Consider the following 15,476-nt stretch of genomic DNA (forward strand, 5'->3'; position numbering starts at 1 on the left):
TAAAAACTCTTACGTACAACGTAACGTTGCTAATTCAACAAATGACAATTTTAGTGACAATCTGACAACAGTAAACGAGTTTTGTTGTTATTTTCAAATTGGCGGAAAATTATAATTTACGCTCATTTAATCCTACTTATCTTAGGTGAAACGTCACAAAAGTAAAACTCTTCAATAAATCCTCTAACATTTACGCGCTAAAATCCTCAAAAACAAACAAAACATAACCTAAAATGTCTGACGACGAGGATATGATTCTGGCGAAGCGAGCCAGGATGGTCCACTATGGGTCCCTGGAGGAGCAGGAGAAGGCGCGGTTGGCCGCGCTGGCTGCGGCCGCCAGGGATGGGCCTGAAGAGAGCAGTGGGAAAGAGTTCGGTGATATTCAGATTTCAAATGGTAAGGACTCGATCATTTCTGTAGATATGATGTTACTTTCTATGAAGATGGGAGGACCATTTGTGGTTAGACTGATGACGCCCCCCGCTACACCTATTTCTGTCTTATAATAGCAGTATTGTGCTTGTGTTTCGGTATGAATGGTACAGAAAGGGAAACAATTATCCGGAGTGTTCCAAATTAGTACTCAGAGTGCTACCCCTGTAGGCCAACCCCAGTTAGGATTCTAATCTTATCTGAGGTAAAACAGATGACCATACACATCAGTAGCCACTTACCATCAGGTGGACTGCATGCTCATCTGCTACTACCATAAATAAAAAAAATAGTTTTGCGCTGTATGCTTGTTTGCCACTCCTATTTATACAAAAAAATATGTAAATAAGAAACAGCCATTTTATAATAAATACTTCTTATTTATTTATCTTATTTTCTCAATTTTGTTTTCATTACAGAATACATGGACTTAGAAGATGAAATGTCTAAGGACAAGAAGGCTCTGCTCGAGGAGTTTGAGAGGAGGCGGAAGGCTCGCCAGCTTAATGTCTCTACTGATGATGATGAGGTAATATAGATCCCACTGCTGGGCATAATATTCTCATAACTATGAAAGGCTAAGGCACCAGGCCAGGCAAAGGGACTGCTGGACATGAGTTTCCCAAAAGTATGGGAGGCCTGAAGATTGATATGCTACTCCTATGTAGAAAGATAGATAGATAGATAAATTGAGCAACAAATTGATTAATTAGCTAACCAACCAATTAATCAATTGGTCAATCAATCAATGGATTGGTCAATCAATCAAACAAATCTAGTTGTACACAATTAATGATTTATTATTAAAAACAGTTTACAATTTATTATGGACAGTTACATAAAATTAATTGTCTGCCCACATTTGGCATGTTAATTTATTATGCCCTACTACTGGGCATGCCGCACAATTTACCCCTTAGTTTGTTTTGGGACCACCAATATAATTAAATTATTTTATTGCCAGCCAAAAACTAATAGAAAAAATTAATAGAAAAAAATATCCATAAATTAATTAGTACTGAATAATCTCTATAATTTTTCTACTGAACAGGTAAGGAGAAGCCTCCGTCAACTTGGTGAGCCTGTGTGCTTGTTCGGCGAGGGTCCTGCTGAAAGACGTGTTCGATTAAGGGACTTGCTCAGCTAGTGAGTATTATTTACAATGTATAGAGGCGCTAAGCTTTAGCTTTGTTGACATTATTGTCCCACTGCTGGGCATGGGTCTCCTCGCAGAATGAGAAGGATTAGGCCATAGTCCACCGAGATGGCCAGGTGCATATTGGCAAACTTCACATACCTTTGACAACTTTATTTGGTAAAGATATATCAGGTATGCAGGTTTCCTCTTAATCTCTTATTATTAATAATTAATCTCTTATATAATATATATAATTTTGAAAAAAGTTTAGTGGTATCTAGGATTCAAACCGACCCCTAGATCGAGTAGCCGAGTTTCAAGTGAACCTATGATATTTTTAGTATATTCATTTTCATACATACTAATATTATCCATATATACATACTAAATATAATATTATACATACTATACATACATAATAAATATTAAAATGTTTACTTCCAGCTTGGGTGAAGACGCAATAAACAAGAAGCTGGAGGAGGAGGAGGCTCGGATAGAGCGGGACCGCGGGCGGGAGGGCACCTGGTACCACGAGGGGCCGCCGGAGCTGCGCGGCGCGCGGCTCTGGATAGCGCGCTACTCACTGCCTAGGGCTAAGATGAGGTGGGTATTAGTCATGTTAAGTTGATACCTACATTCGAGGATAGGTCCGAGATTTAGGTAAATTTTACCTCTGGGTCCGGGATTCGTGACGGGATTGTGTCCAGGATTCTCGAGAACTCCGGGATTAAGTGTGAAATTGATGTCAGAATTTAAATACAGGATCGATGTTCTGATAAAGTTTTCTTTCAATGTCAAAATAGTAGCAGGGTTAAATCCGAGATGAAGTTTGAGATTGATATTGGAGTCAAATTTGAAATTTAATCTGGGATTAATGTTGGAATAAACTCTGGGATCAAGGTCAGGATTAAGTTTGAGATCGATGTCGGGAGTAACCCCGGGATGGATGTAAGAAAAGTCTAGGGTCATGTCCGGGATCAATATTATAGGTATTAAGTCCTGTTACCACTTACCATCAGATGGATTGCATCCACATTGTACCAGGTCTATATAGTAATATTACTTTATATTTTGAGGACAAATAATATTTTTTTACTTGATAAAAAAAATATTTAATTTTGTTTTTCAGGTTAACGAAAGCCCGTGAGGAGTTACAATTGGCTGGTAGTGTGCGAGCTGCCGCTAAACAGGAGTCGCAGCGGAAGGCCTCCGCCATGTCCATATACTGCAGCCAGGTATATAGACAATAATATATCACTTAGTCGAATGGGTATCGTAGAGATGGCGATAATTCCCTAAAAATATTGATTTTTGATTGTTTCCAATCAAAGTGTGATAAATCGATTCATAAAAGAATCGATTTTCCAAAAATCGAACTTCGATCTACTCAGGTGCGAAGCTAGGAAAAAAATGCTCATCAGAACCAAACAATGAAGGAAATATGAAATCGTTAGCGACAAATGTCTATAACACATTTGTTAATATTCAATAAACTTCGAAAAAATCGAATTTCGATTTTCTAGAATGAAATATTGATTCACAGAATCGATCTATTACTAGTAATCGATTAAAATAATCGATTTTTTTGTTCCAAGAGATCGACTCTTCGGTTAATCGGTATCAGATCGCTATCCCTACATCATGGCTTGATAAATATTGACTGAATAAAGTTGATAGTCAGATTTTTTTAATATAGGAGTAGCAGATGAGCGTTAGGTCCATCTGATGGTAAGTTCTTACTGCCGCTCGTGGACATCTGTAATCAATCTCAGATAGGATGAAATATTTCTACATAAGGTCCGCCACAGATGCGCCGCTACCTCTGAGGACTACGCTGGAACGCCTCGCAAAAGTATATCTCCCATACCGCACCCTTCAAACCAGAACACAGCAGCGCTTAACACTGTTGTAATGAGGCAGAAATCGGATTGTGGTGGTGTGGTGCCTTGGTGTCGAACCATTAGACTTACATATACCATTTATAACACAAGATATTCTCATATTCCTTTCAGATCGGCGACACTAGACCCATAAGCTTCTGTAGGTTCAGTTCTGACAGCCAAATGCTCATCACTTCCAGCTGGTAAGCAAACAGCAATATTAATTCAAAGATTAATTCTAGTTTGAACAGTAATTCAGTTACTCTTACTTACAAAGACGCGCTTACTTACAAACTTACAAATACATACATATATACATACATACATACATACATAATTAAATAATTGTACAATATTATTTTTATTGGTTTATTTCATATAACGGTGTATAAAAATATAAAATGAAAGACAAATTATGCTGAATTATGTTGAAATCCAAAATTTTATACTCATACACTCCCTTTCATTGTCTTACAACTCACCACCCATTCTCTTTTCCCTTCCTCTCCTTTCTCCTTAATTCTCTCTCACACACACACATATTTTTATTTAAGCTTTGTGTTATATATGTGCAGCTTTGTACAGCAGTCATTATAATGTAAAAAAATATTTTTTATTTAAAAGCAACTATCATTAATTCTAGGTCCGGCCTTATCAAAGTATGGTCGGTACCGGACTGTACGCTACTCCGCACACTCAAGGGCCACACGTGCAACGTCAGCGCCGCGGTGTTCCACCCGCAGGCGACCATACCGCAGCACTTTGTTGACAAGGTTAGTGCTGTGTGTCCCTAAGTCCGGCACTAACAAACTATGGTCGGAATAGTCCGCGCCAAACTGCTAGTCCGCTCTGAATATTTAGTTTCCTTTGTCGAGGACCTTGCTGAGGATGTTGACCGTGGACAGTCTGTTGATGTTATTTACACTGACTTCAGCAAGGCCTTCGACAAAGTGAGCCATGAAATATTGTTAAGAAAACTTTCATCTTGTGGAATTGCCGGAAATTTACTACAATGGTGCCGATCTTATTTAGAGAATAGGAAATCTATGGTTGTGGTGGGCGGTTACAGGTCCGAGCCTTTTGTTACACTATCTGGTGTTCCTCAGGGCTCGCACCTGGGACCCCTGTTGTTTAATTATTTTATTAACGACATCAATGAATGTTTCGAACACTCGAAATTTTTAATGTTTGCCGATGATCTAAAATTTTATGCCAAAGTAAACTCAGTAGAGGATAGTATATCACTTCAGATGGACTTGGATAGACTCGTGTTATGGAGCAAGTTGAATGGTATGGATTTAAATGTTAAAAAATGTCAAGTGATTTGTTTTACTAGGAAAAATACAACTGTTCCTCGTTCATATCTCATAAACGGCGTACCTCTTGATGAGACAGACAGTATTCGGGATTTGGGAGTAACTCTAGATAGGAAATTACGTTTTAACATTCACGTTGATAATATAGTAAAAAAAGGATTTAAAACATTGGGTTTTGTTTTGCGAACTTGTAGAGAATTCAAAAACCCAGGTACTAAGATCGCGATATACAACTCTCTTGTTCGCAGCGGACTCGATTACTGTAGCGTGGTTTGGAATCCATACTACGATGTATATAACAAACGCATAGAGAGGGTTCAGAAGCGGTTTTTATGGCACTTAGTCTATAGTTGCAATTTAGCTAAAGTTTTACCAAGCTATATTGACCGATTACGCTACTTTAGTCTGACATCTCTATACCATCGAAGGAACCTGCTGGATAATATGTTTCTCTATAAACTCGTTAATGGGCATATCGATGATAGTTATTTGGTTTCTCAGATAAATATATCTGTGCCAAGAGTATTGCCTAGACATATGAAGTACACTCCTTTTCTAACTAAATCGGCCAAATCTAATTTAGGGCATAACTCTCCTTTAAATAGATCAGTCAGAAGCTATAATGTCATTCATCACCGCAATGCAGACATTTCTCCATGCAGTGTACATGGTAAAGAACAGTCACACCCTCAGAATAGCATAGATATTTTCTCAAATAGCATGTACAATTTTAAGCATAATCTAATTAACATTTTGAAATAAATTTCTAAATTTTTAATTACTTTTATGATTGTTTATTTTCTTTTTGTATGTAATAATGCAATTTTTTTTTCATCAATGTATTTTTATAATAATAATCAACATGTAATTTATAATTGTTATGAGAAATTTAAGTGTTAACATTTTACAATTATTTCATTAATTTATATTTACAGTTTTATTCAATTCTTTCCATTTAATTTGTATACTATTTCATGTTATTCTATTATTTGCATTGTAGTTTGCACCTATAATTGAGGTAGCACTTGTACCTGTGTCTTATTTCCTTTTGTGTACCTCTACCGATTGTTGGTGTATACTTTGTTGGTGTAACATAATAATAATAAATAAATAAATAAATAAATAATATAGAAAAGAGTCGCGTCGCATCAGCAAATTGTAGATATTAGCACATAGCGCAGTTAGTGTTACGCCGTTAGTGTTAAGCCCTTACGTTGCTACGCAGTATATGCTTGTGGTTATGTTCCACCGCATTAGCTCTCTGACTACACCTGCACGCAACAACTTCAGAGCGGACTAGCAGTTTGGCGCGGACTATACTAGACTGTACGCCACTCCGGACTCAAAGGCCCCACGTGTAATGTTAGTACCGTGGTGTTGTATCCGCAGGCGACGATACCGCAACACTTTGTTGACAAGATTAGTGTTGTGTGTCCCTAGGTCTGGCCCTAGCAAGGTGTGATAATTACGACTCGCACAAATAAAATTTCTAATTAAAATTTAAAAAATTTCTTATTACCCAAAGAAAAAACGGAAACCTATTACTAAGCCTTTTAATATCTGTCACAGGGCTCTATCTCTAAACCGTAATAGATAAACACTTGAAATTATTATAGAGTATGTATAATTATGGCTGTATAATAAATACTAAAAATATAAATAGTTGAAAATAAATGGGGGTCGTTATACAAAAAACCCCCATTTTTCGACGTTTTTCGCTTTATCTATTGAACCGTAATAGATAGAGAATTAAATTTTTGACAATACGTGTATTTTTGGTGGTACGGAACCTTCCTTGTGCGTTCGACTTGCACTTGGTCAATTATTTTCGTTTTTTGCATCTTACAGATAAAAATATCAAAAGAAACAGACCCGGACGCAGTCGAATCAATGGATTTAGCAGACGAAGCCTCGGAGAAGTGCACGATGGCGTCGTGTTCTTACGACGGTACTGTTCACCTGTGGAATTTTGTTAGGTGGGTAGATGTCCCACTGCTGGGCAATGGGCTTGTCCCAGAGGCTTAGGTTAGAGTCCAGTAATGTTCATATCTGGGTTGGTATGCTACACATACATTTAAGAAATATTTATGTCACATTGAAATTACAAACGAAATGTATTTTTATTTAAACAACCGTCAAATCTTAAGTTTTCACATTAGTGGTATTGTTTATCTCCATAATTATATCGATTTATTAACTATGTTTCTCATTTCATAACATTTTTTTCTAATCGTTCAAACTTAACTTTTTGTTTCATTACCTTTTTTAAATCATTTCATAAACTTTTTGATTAATTCATGACAATTTTTTGAAATTATGAAGAATATCACTAAATTTTAGTAATATTCTTCATAATGTTTTTGAATCATTTCATGAAAATTATTTTTCATACACTTTTTGGGTACTTACCTTTTTTAAATCATTTCATAAACTTTTTGATCAATTCATGTTTTTGAAGAATATCACTAATATAACAAAAACATATAATTTTAATGATATTGTTCATAATGTTTTTGGATCATTTCATGAAAATTATTTTTCGTTTCATGACGTTTTTCAAATCATTTCACGTAAATTTCATTTGTCATTTTATGAAAGAATTATAAATATTTATGATTCTATATTGTAATTTCCAGCGAATCCCCCATAGCGTCGTTGGATGGTCACTCACCATCGCGCGTGTCCCGCGTGGAGTTCCACCCATCTGGTCGTTTCCTCGCCACCACCGTGTTCGACCACTCGTGGCGGCTGTGGGACCTCGAGACTGGTAGGTGACCACCATGATGACCACCACTCTACCACCACCATCACCAATCCCGCTTCCTCGCCACCACCGTGTTCGACCACTCGTGGCGGCTGTGGGACCTCGAGACTGGTAGGTGACCACCATGATGACCACCACTCTACCACCACCATCACCAATCCCGCTTCCTCGCCACCACCGTGTTCGACCACTCGTGGCGGCTGTGGGACCTCGAGACTGGTAGGTGACCACCATGATGACCACCACTCTACCACCACCATCACCAATCCCGCTTCCTCGCCACCACCGTGTTCGACCACTCGTGGCGGCTGTGGGACCTCGAGACTGATAGGTGACCACCGTTGTACTGTAGTGGTGACCACCACTTTACCACTGAGCAGACGAGCAATCCACCTAATGGTAAGTGGCAACTGCCGCCCACGGACATCTGTGATTAACTTCAGATAAGATTAGATCCTATAGTCCGCGCCAAACTACTAGTCCGCTCTGAAGTTGTTGCGAGCAGGTGTAGTCATACAATTTGCTATGGCGACGCGATTCATTTCTATATTCAGAGCGGACTAGCTGTTTTACGAGAACTATGTACTGAATTAAGATTTCGAAGTTATGTACACGTTCAGGCGTATACACAACGCTATCTATTGGTGAATAGCGAATAAAAAAGTTTTGCCATTCCAGCCACGGAGGTGTTGCATCAAGAGGGACACGCGAAGCCGGTGTACAGTGTGGCCTTTCAGTGTGACGGGTCTTTAGCAGCCACTGGGTAAGTACAAACAAACTAAATAAGGGAACATACTATTACTCAAAGACTAGTTTTTGATTGACCACAACGTACGTCATTGCTCCAACGAAATGCATATGGCATGTGTGTTAAAATATTTAATAAAATACCTGACTATGTCAAAAAACTGCCAATAAATAAATCTAGAATAAAAGTGAAAAAGTGAAACAATTTCCGTTGACAGCAGTTTATTATGACAAAAGAATTTTTGAATGATGATTTTGACATTTAAATTAATTTTGTATTTCCTTGTGTAATGTATAATTTAATCTAAATAATTAAAATTTCAAACCATTTAATTTTTTTTAGTTTCATTTAATTTTATATAATCTATTTTGATTTAATTTAATTCAGTTTGCATGCTTAAGGAAGGCTGAATAAGAGACTTTTAATATTGTATGTAACATCTTTTCTCACTGTTCCAAGCAAATAAATTATCTTTAACTTTACCTTTATTAATTAGGTCATAATATCCGAAGACGCGTGGTAAACAGGAGCGGTTTAGAGTAGGGCTATTACTCTTAGGTGGTGTTGTTGCCCTGGGGCCCCCACAAGAGAGGGGCCCCTGCAATAGAGAAAAAAATGCTTATTACAGGCAACCTTTTTTTATAATATTTTCATTTAACTAATAATGTCTGTTTGTTGTAATAATTTGAATTTTTAGCAATCAAATTAAAAAAAAATACAAAATGAAAATTATTCAAAAAATAATTAATTAATTAAGCGACACAGTTCTTAGTATTGCAATTGTTTACGAATGTACACATTGAGAAAATTCTGTTTCAATAAAATCTTTAACAATCTTAAATTAGAGGCCACCGCTCGTTTTGGGACACCATGTATCGTTTTGCAACGTGGTACGATCTTTAATAAAGTTTTTTTTCGTATTTGTAGCCATCATTTCTTATATTTTCGGATTTAGCCATCTAAGACTATGAAATATTCTTCTTTTACATATGAATGTTATGTTATTAGTGGTATGGACGCTGTAGTCATTACTTATATTTTGGAATTTAGCCATCCAAGCCTTTAAGAAATATTCGTCATTTATGTAATATGAATGTTATGTTACCAGGGGTATGGACGCATTCGGTCGCGTATGGGATCTCCGTACGGGGCGGTGTGTGATGTTCCTGGCGGGGCACCTCGGGCCGTTGCTAGCGGCCGACTGGGCGCCCGCGGGACACCAGCTCGCCACCGCCGCCGCTGACCACCAGGTACATGCATAGTCCGCGCCAAACTTCTAGTCCGCTCTGAACTTGTTGCAGGTGTAGTCATACAGCGACTCGTTGCTATATTCAGAGCGGACTAGCAGAGTTTGTCGCGGAGTGTAAATACCGCGTAATACTGCTGCTCCGCTCTGAATATAGAAACGAGTCGCGTCGCAATAGCAAACCGTATGACTACACCTGCACGCAACAACTTCAGAGCGGACTAGCAGTTTGGCAAGGATTATATACTCGGCGACAAACTTTTAGTCCGGTATGGACGCGTTCGGTCGCGTATGGGATCTTCAAACGGGGCTTTGTGTGATGTTCCTGGCGGGGCACCTCACTTCGGGCCGCTGATTTTTTTTTATATGTAACCTAACGATAAGTCAGACGTGCTACCTGATGGAAAGCAGTCAAAGTCGCCTATGGACATTTGCAACACCAGAGGAGTCGCCAATGCATCGCCGGTTTTGAAGGACAGCTCTTTTTACACCCCTCTTGAAGAGCTCCATGCTATAGTCCTGAGGGAATACTTCAGGACAGTTCATTCCACATTTTGCACGTACGCGGCAAAAATGACCGTGCAAACCGAATCGTGGAGGACCGCCACGGGTCAAGCTGATGTGGATGGAACCTCATCCTTCGGCGAGTGGTGCGATGAAGGAAAGGCGACGTAGGCACCAGATCAAACTACTATGTTTAGTAGTAGTGTAGTAGTTAGTCAGAGACCTTACGAAACACGGACACAGATATAAGGAGACCAGTAAACACTCTCATTCGTGGGTACAAGTGCGTAACACAAAGCTAGGTAGACACACACATGTGCATACAATCACACACAATTAAAAACAATAATTAAATTAAACATTTTAAAATTTTTACCAATTATGTTTTCAGGTTAAAATTTGGGACTTGAGACGACGATCCGCTATTTACACTATACCGGCGCACACGCATCTGTGCAGTGGTGAGTGTATTTATATATTCAATTTTATATTACTAGCTGACCCGGCAAACGATGTATTGCCATATAAATAAAAAAATGTTAAGTGTGAACAACCCTTATCACTTAGGGGTATGAAAAATAGATAGTAGCCGATTCTCAGACCTTTCGTTTCGGAGGAGTACGGTAACTAACATTGTGACACGAGAATGTGAATTTTCTTAAAAATGAGGCTTTTCCTTTACTCTGTCATTTATCATTACTTCCCAGAATTTATCCTTATAAGCGACACTATCAGATAGTGGAATAATATAGAGGGTGTATTTTTTTTTTTCAAAATGAACTCGTTCGATTCCCGGCTAAGGAAAAAGATATTTTAAAAAACTAATGATGCAGTTTTAGTTTTTATAAAAATCGGCCTCGTAACTCCTTTCAGCATTTTTCGCTAATCCTCATAGTTTCGGATTTGGCCTTGAAGGCCTATTTGAAAAATTCACCCTGTATATATTAGTATCCGCCGCCGGATTAATGGCAAAATCGAATGTTTATTAATCCATTTATTTAAAAAGGAGTATTTATGTATATTGAATTTGTTTTGACATACATACTTATTTATTTGATTTTTCTAAACGTGTATATTAGAATTAATCTGTTTGAATGCGTATATTTATTAATGATATCGTTATAACGCATGCATTTAATAATATATTTTTTCTCCTAGATGTAAGATACCAGAAGAGCCACGGCCACTTCCTAGTGACCTCGTCCTACGATAAGACAGCCAAGCTGTGGTCCAATCCAGCCTGGCATCCGCTCAGGACACTATCGGGACACGACAATAAGGTAAATGTACTGTCATATACACAGCCACGCACACTTGCATGTCACGCATATACATGCACACACACAACAAATTTATAGAAAAACTAGCTGACCCGGCAAACGTTGTGTTGCCATATGAAAAAAATGTTAAGGGTGAACAACCCTTATCACTTAGGGGCATGAAAAATAGATAGTAGCCAATCCAATGTGAAATATTCCAAAATAAACAACTACTTACCAATTAAAAATTAATTAACAAAACCTTTTCCCACGGACTAAATTGTGAATCTAAACGATTCTCAAGTCCCCTTGAACACACACAACAAATTTCATCAAAATCAGTCCAGTCGTTTAGGAGGAGTTCAGTGACATACACACGCACGTAAGAAATATATATATAAAGAGTATTGTTGGTTACAGGTAATGAGCGTAGACATATCACACGACAACAAGTACATAGCGACCAGCTCGTACGACAGAACACTGAAGCTCTGGGCGCCGGACCTCGCTTAGTTGATAAATAAAACATTTTACACTTGATTGTTCTTTTATTTTTCTTTTTGAAATTTCACTGTGTGATTCACTTGGGTAGGGTCCAACATTACTATACTCTTTGGAGTCCAACCTGTATACCTGTTTATATTGTTCGCGCCAAACTGCTAGTCCGCTCTGAAGTTGTTGCTAGCAGATGTAGTCAGACAATTTACTATGGCGACGCGATTCATTTCTATATTCAGAGTGGACTAGCAGTTTTGCGCAGACTATACCTGCCTACTCATGGGTTGTGACAGGAAACAAATAATCAATCTAACGTTTGCATTTTCCATAGGCTTCATACCTTTGATTGGTAAGTAATTTGTCTATTAAACTGACGTGAAAGTTACGTAAAAAAACTAATAAGCATAGTTTTATAGTTAAACAAACTAGAAAGTAATAATTGTTCCAATCTAGTAACTTGCTATGAATTTATCTAAGGCGCTCGAACACCGCCTCGATAATCGTTAATCAATGGGACAATATTATTAAAATCGTGTATTATCATCGGTTCTTGATAATTGTTCAAAGTTTTGAATAAAACTGACCGTTCAGTATACGAATTTCAACAATTCTGTGACATACATACATACATTGAACTTATAAAACCTTAGTGAAAATAATAATAAAAATTAAGTGATTATGTACCTAATCCTGAAATACCATGTGATTAAATTCTTCCGGTATTTAAATTATCTTTTAATCCTATAAACTGTAGATAAATAATAGTTACAGAATCACCAAATAACTGATACAGTTAAATCTATAATCTCCCCTTTATACGTATTTTCCGACAATTTTTTTGAAAACTTAAATTATCATACTTTTTCGAGGCCTTCCAGCTTAGACCTCAGGGGCAGCGGCGCGTCTGTGGCCGACCTCGGGTAGGAATATCTAGTCCTATCTGGGGTTGATTACAGATATCCATGAGCGGCAGTAGCCACTTACCATCAGGTGGACTGCATGCTCATCTACTACTCCCATATTATAAAGAACATTTCTTTCTTAAATTACGATATCAGATTTTTAAACAATCAGCATTATATTAGAATTTATCCATGCAATCAGCTTATAACGTATTATTAAAGCAAAGAGTGCGGGTTTTTTACTTTATTTTAATGTGAAAGAATTATTAATTATTTAATCAATGACCTGATACGAATTTTAAAATTGTTATGCAATTTAAATGGCGCGAAAATTAGTCCATCTTATTGTAAGTTATGTTTGCCGCCTCTACATCTATAATCAAACTTCAAATATAATTTATAAGTCATATCGCAAGTTACAGGTGTGATGACAACAACTTAGAACTAAGTTGGAGCTCTTCACATATGTTTATCTGCCTTACCTCACCCTTTAAACTAATTTCAAACTGAACACAACAGCTCTTAACACTGCTGTTATTAGGCAGAATTAGGTGTGGCGGTGGTGTCTCTGGAGCCGAACTACGACAATTGTATAGTCCGCGTAAAATTGCTTTTCCGCTCTGAACATAGAAATGAATCGCGTCGCCAAAGCAAATTGTATGACTACTCCTGCTAGCCAATACTTTGACTAGCAGTTTGGACTATACCACCTTTTGTATGGCAATAGATCATAATGACATTCGCTAGCGATTTGATTTCGATAATTTTTTTACCTATCGAGTTACGTAGTGGCTCATACTACGGATTTTAGTTCTAAAGTAGTGGGAAGTCGCCGCAATATAATATAAATATTGTTTGTTCCAGGTAATGAGTGTGGACATATCCCACGACAACAAGTACATAGCGACCAGCTCCTACGACAGAACACTGAAGCTCTGGGCGCCGGACCTCGCTTAGTTGATAAATAAAACATTTTATACTTGATTGTTCTTTTATTTTTCTTTTTAAATCCTCACTGTGTGATTCACTTGGGTCGGGTCCAACATTACTATACTCTTTGGGGTCCAACCTGTATACCTGTTTATATTGTTCGCGCCAAACTGCTAGTCCGCTCTGAAGTTGTTGCGAGCAGGTGTAGTCATACAATTTGCTATGGCGACGCGATTCCTTTCTATATTCTGAGCGGACTAGCAGTTTTACGCAGACTATACCTGCCTACTCATGGGTTGTGACAGGAAACAAATAATCAATCTAACGTTTGCATTTTCCATAGGCTTCATACCTTTGATTGGTAAGTAATTTGTCTATTAAACTGACGTGAAAGTTACGTAAAAAAACTAATAAACATAGTTTTATAGTTAAACAAACTAGAAAGTAATGATTGTTGCAATCTAGTAACTTGCTATGAATTTATCTAAGGCGCTCGAACACCGCCTCGATAATCGTTAATCCTGATGATCTTAATAAGGACAATGGGACAATATTATTAAAATCGTGTATTATCATCGGTTCTTGATAATTGTTCAAAGTTTGGAATAAAACTGACCGTTCAGTATACGAATTTCAACTATTCTGTGACATATAAACACACATTGAACTAATAAAAACTTAGTAAAAATAATAATAAAAATTAAGTGATTATGTACCTAATCCCGAAATACCATGTGATTAAATTCTTCCGGTATTTAAATTATCTTTTAATCCTATAAACTGTAGATAAATAATAGTAAAAGAAACAACAAGTAATTGATACAGTTAAATCCATAATCTCCCCTTTATACACAATTTGCGACAATTTAGTGGGGAACATATATGATCATAGACAATCTTTTTGTTTCGTACAGATAACTATAGTTCGCGTAAAACTGCTAGGCCGCTCTGAACATAGAAATGAATCGCGTCGCCATAGCAAATTGTATGACTACACCTGCTCGCAACAACCTCAGAGCGGACTAGCAATTTGCCGCGGACTGTACCACCTTCAGCATATTATATTTATACTATAATAGGTTTCGAAATAAAACACATTGGTAGTATTAAACTAAACATGCATTTAATAGTATACATAACATTAATGCGAAAGGAAAATAGAAAAATAATACTTCGAAAAATAACTTATAACTAATAAGTGCATTGTCATTTGAAATTATCAATAAAATTGCGAATTATTATAAAAATATAAATTTCGTGTAAATAATTAGACACAAGAAAAGCGATAGTCGACCAGTTTTTAGTGTTGCCATATTTGGACGTCGGATTTAATAATAAATTTTCCAAAAAAATATCTGGAGAAAGTATGTCAAAACATATTATGGTTACTTAACCGCGAAACTGTCATAAATATTATATATTTTTATTTAAAAAATGTTACTACAACCTAAATTTTGATTAGTAAAAATCTTTTAAAATTAAACGTTATTGTTTTATTACAATTTCAATATATCTTTTAAAATTCCTGTTTCACAATACCAAACCAAATGTATGTCAAAAATCATAGATTAGTAAAGATACTTCGCCGCCTTGAAATTGAATGAAGCCACAAACGGCTTATTAGTAAGTTCGTTTTTTAATTCTTGACAAAAACATTTTTAGAGAAAATTTATGAATAAATAACTAAAACTGCGTAATTTACATAATAAATAAATAATTATTTCAAATATTTTAGGGACATTTTAGCACGGAGACGTGGCAAAACTTTTTTACGCAACTATTTCAGTTCTCAAAACGGGGTACATTTTCTTGTTAGGAGTGAGTAATCTTTACTAATCTATGGCTTGGCTAGCGCG

General features: G+C 36.9%; 1 protein-coding gene across 1 annotated transcript; it reads left to right on the forward strand.

Moving 5' to 3' along the window:
- The first annotated feature begins 34 nt into the window (after positions 1 to 34).
- U4-U6-60K (U4-U6 small nuclear riboprotein factor 60K) lies at positions 35 to 11,830 on the forward strand. The gene is made up of 14 exons (XM_073085211.1): positions 35 to 399; positions 855 to 964; positions 1,487 to 1,581; positions 2,018 to 2,176; positions 2,703 to 2,808; positions 3,586 to 3,656; positions 4,097 to 4,226; positions 6,618 to 6,745; positions 7,406 to 7,536; positions 8,212 to 8,296; positions 9,390 to 9,531; positions 10,423 to 10,492; positions 11,190 to 11,311; positions 11,711 to 11,830. Exons 1-14 carry the CDS (start codon positions 234 to 236, stop codon positions 11,801 to 11,803), a joined length of 1,608 nt encoding a protein of 535 aa, XP_072941312.1. The 5' UTR covers positions 35 to 233; the 3' UTR covers positions 11,804 to 11,830.
- Positions 11,831 to 15,476: the final 3,646 nt, after the last annotated feature.

The sequence above is a fragment of the Epargyreus clarus genome, unplaced genomic scaffold (genome assembly GCF_041222505.1).
Source record: "Epargyreus clarus isolate Ecla_fem2 unplaced genomic scaffold, WU_Ecla_fem_2.2 ptg000022l, whole genome shotgun sequence".
Lineage (NCBI taxonomy): Eukaryota > Metazoa > Arthropoda > Insecta > Lepidoptera > Hesperiidae > Epargyreus > Epargyreus clarus.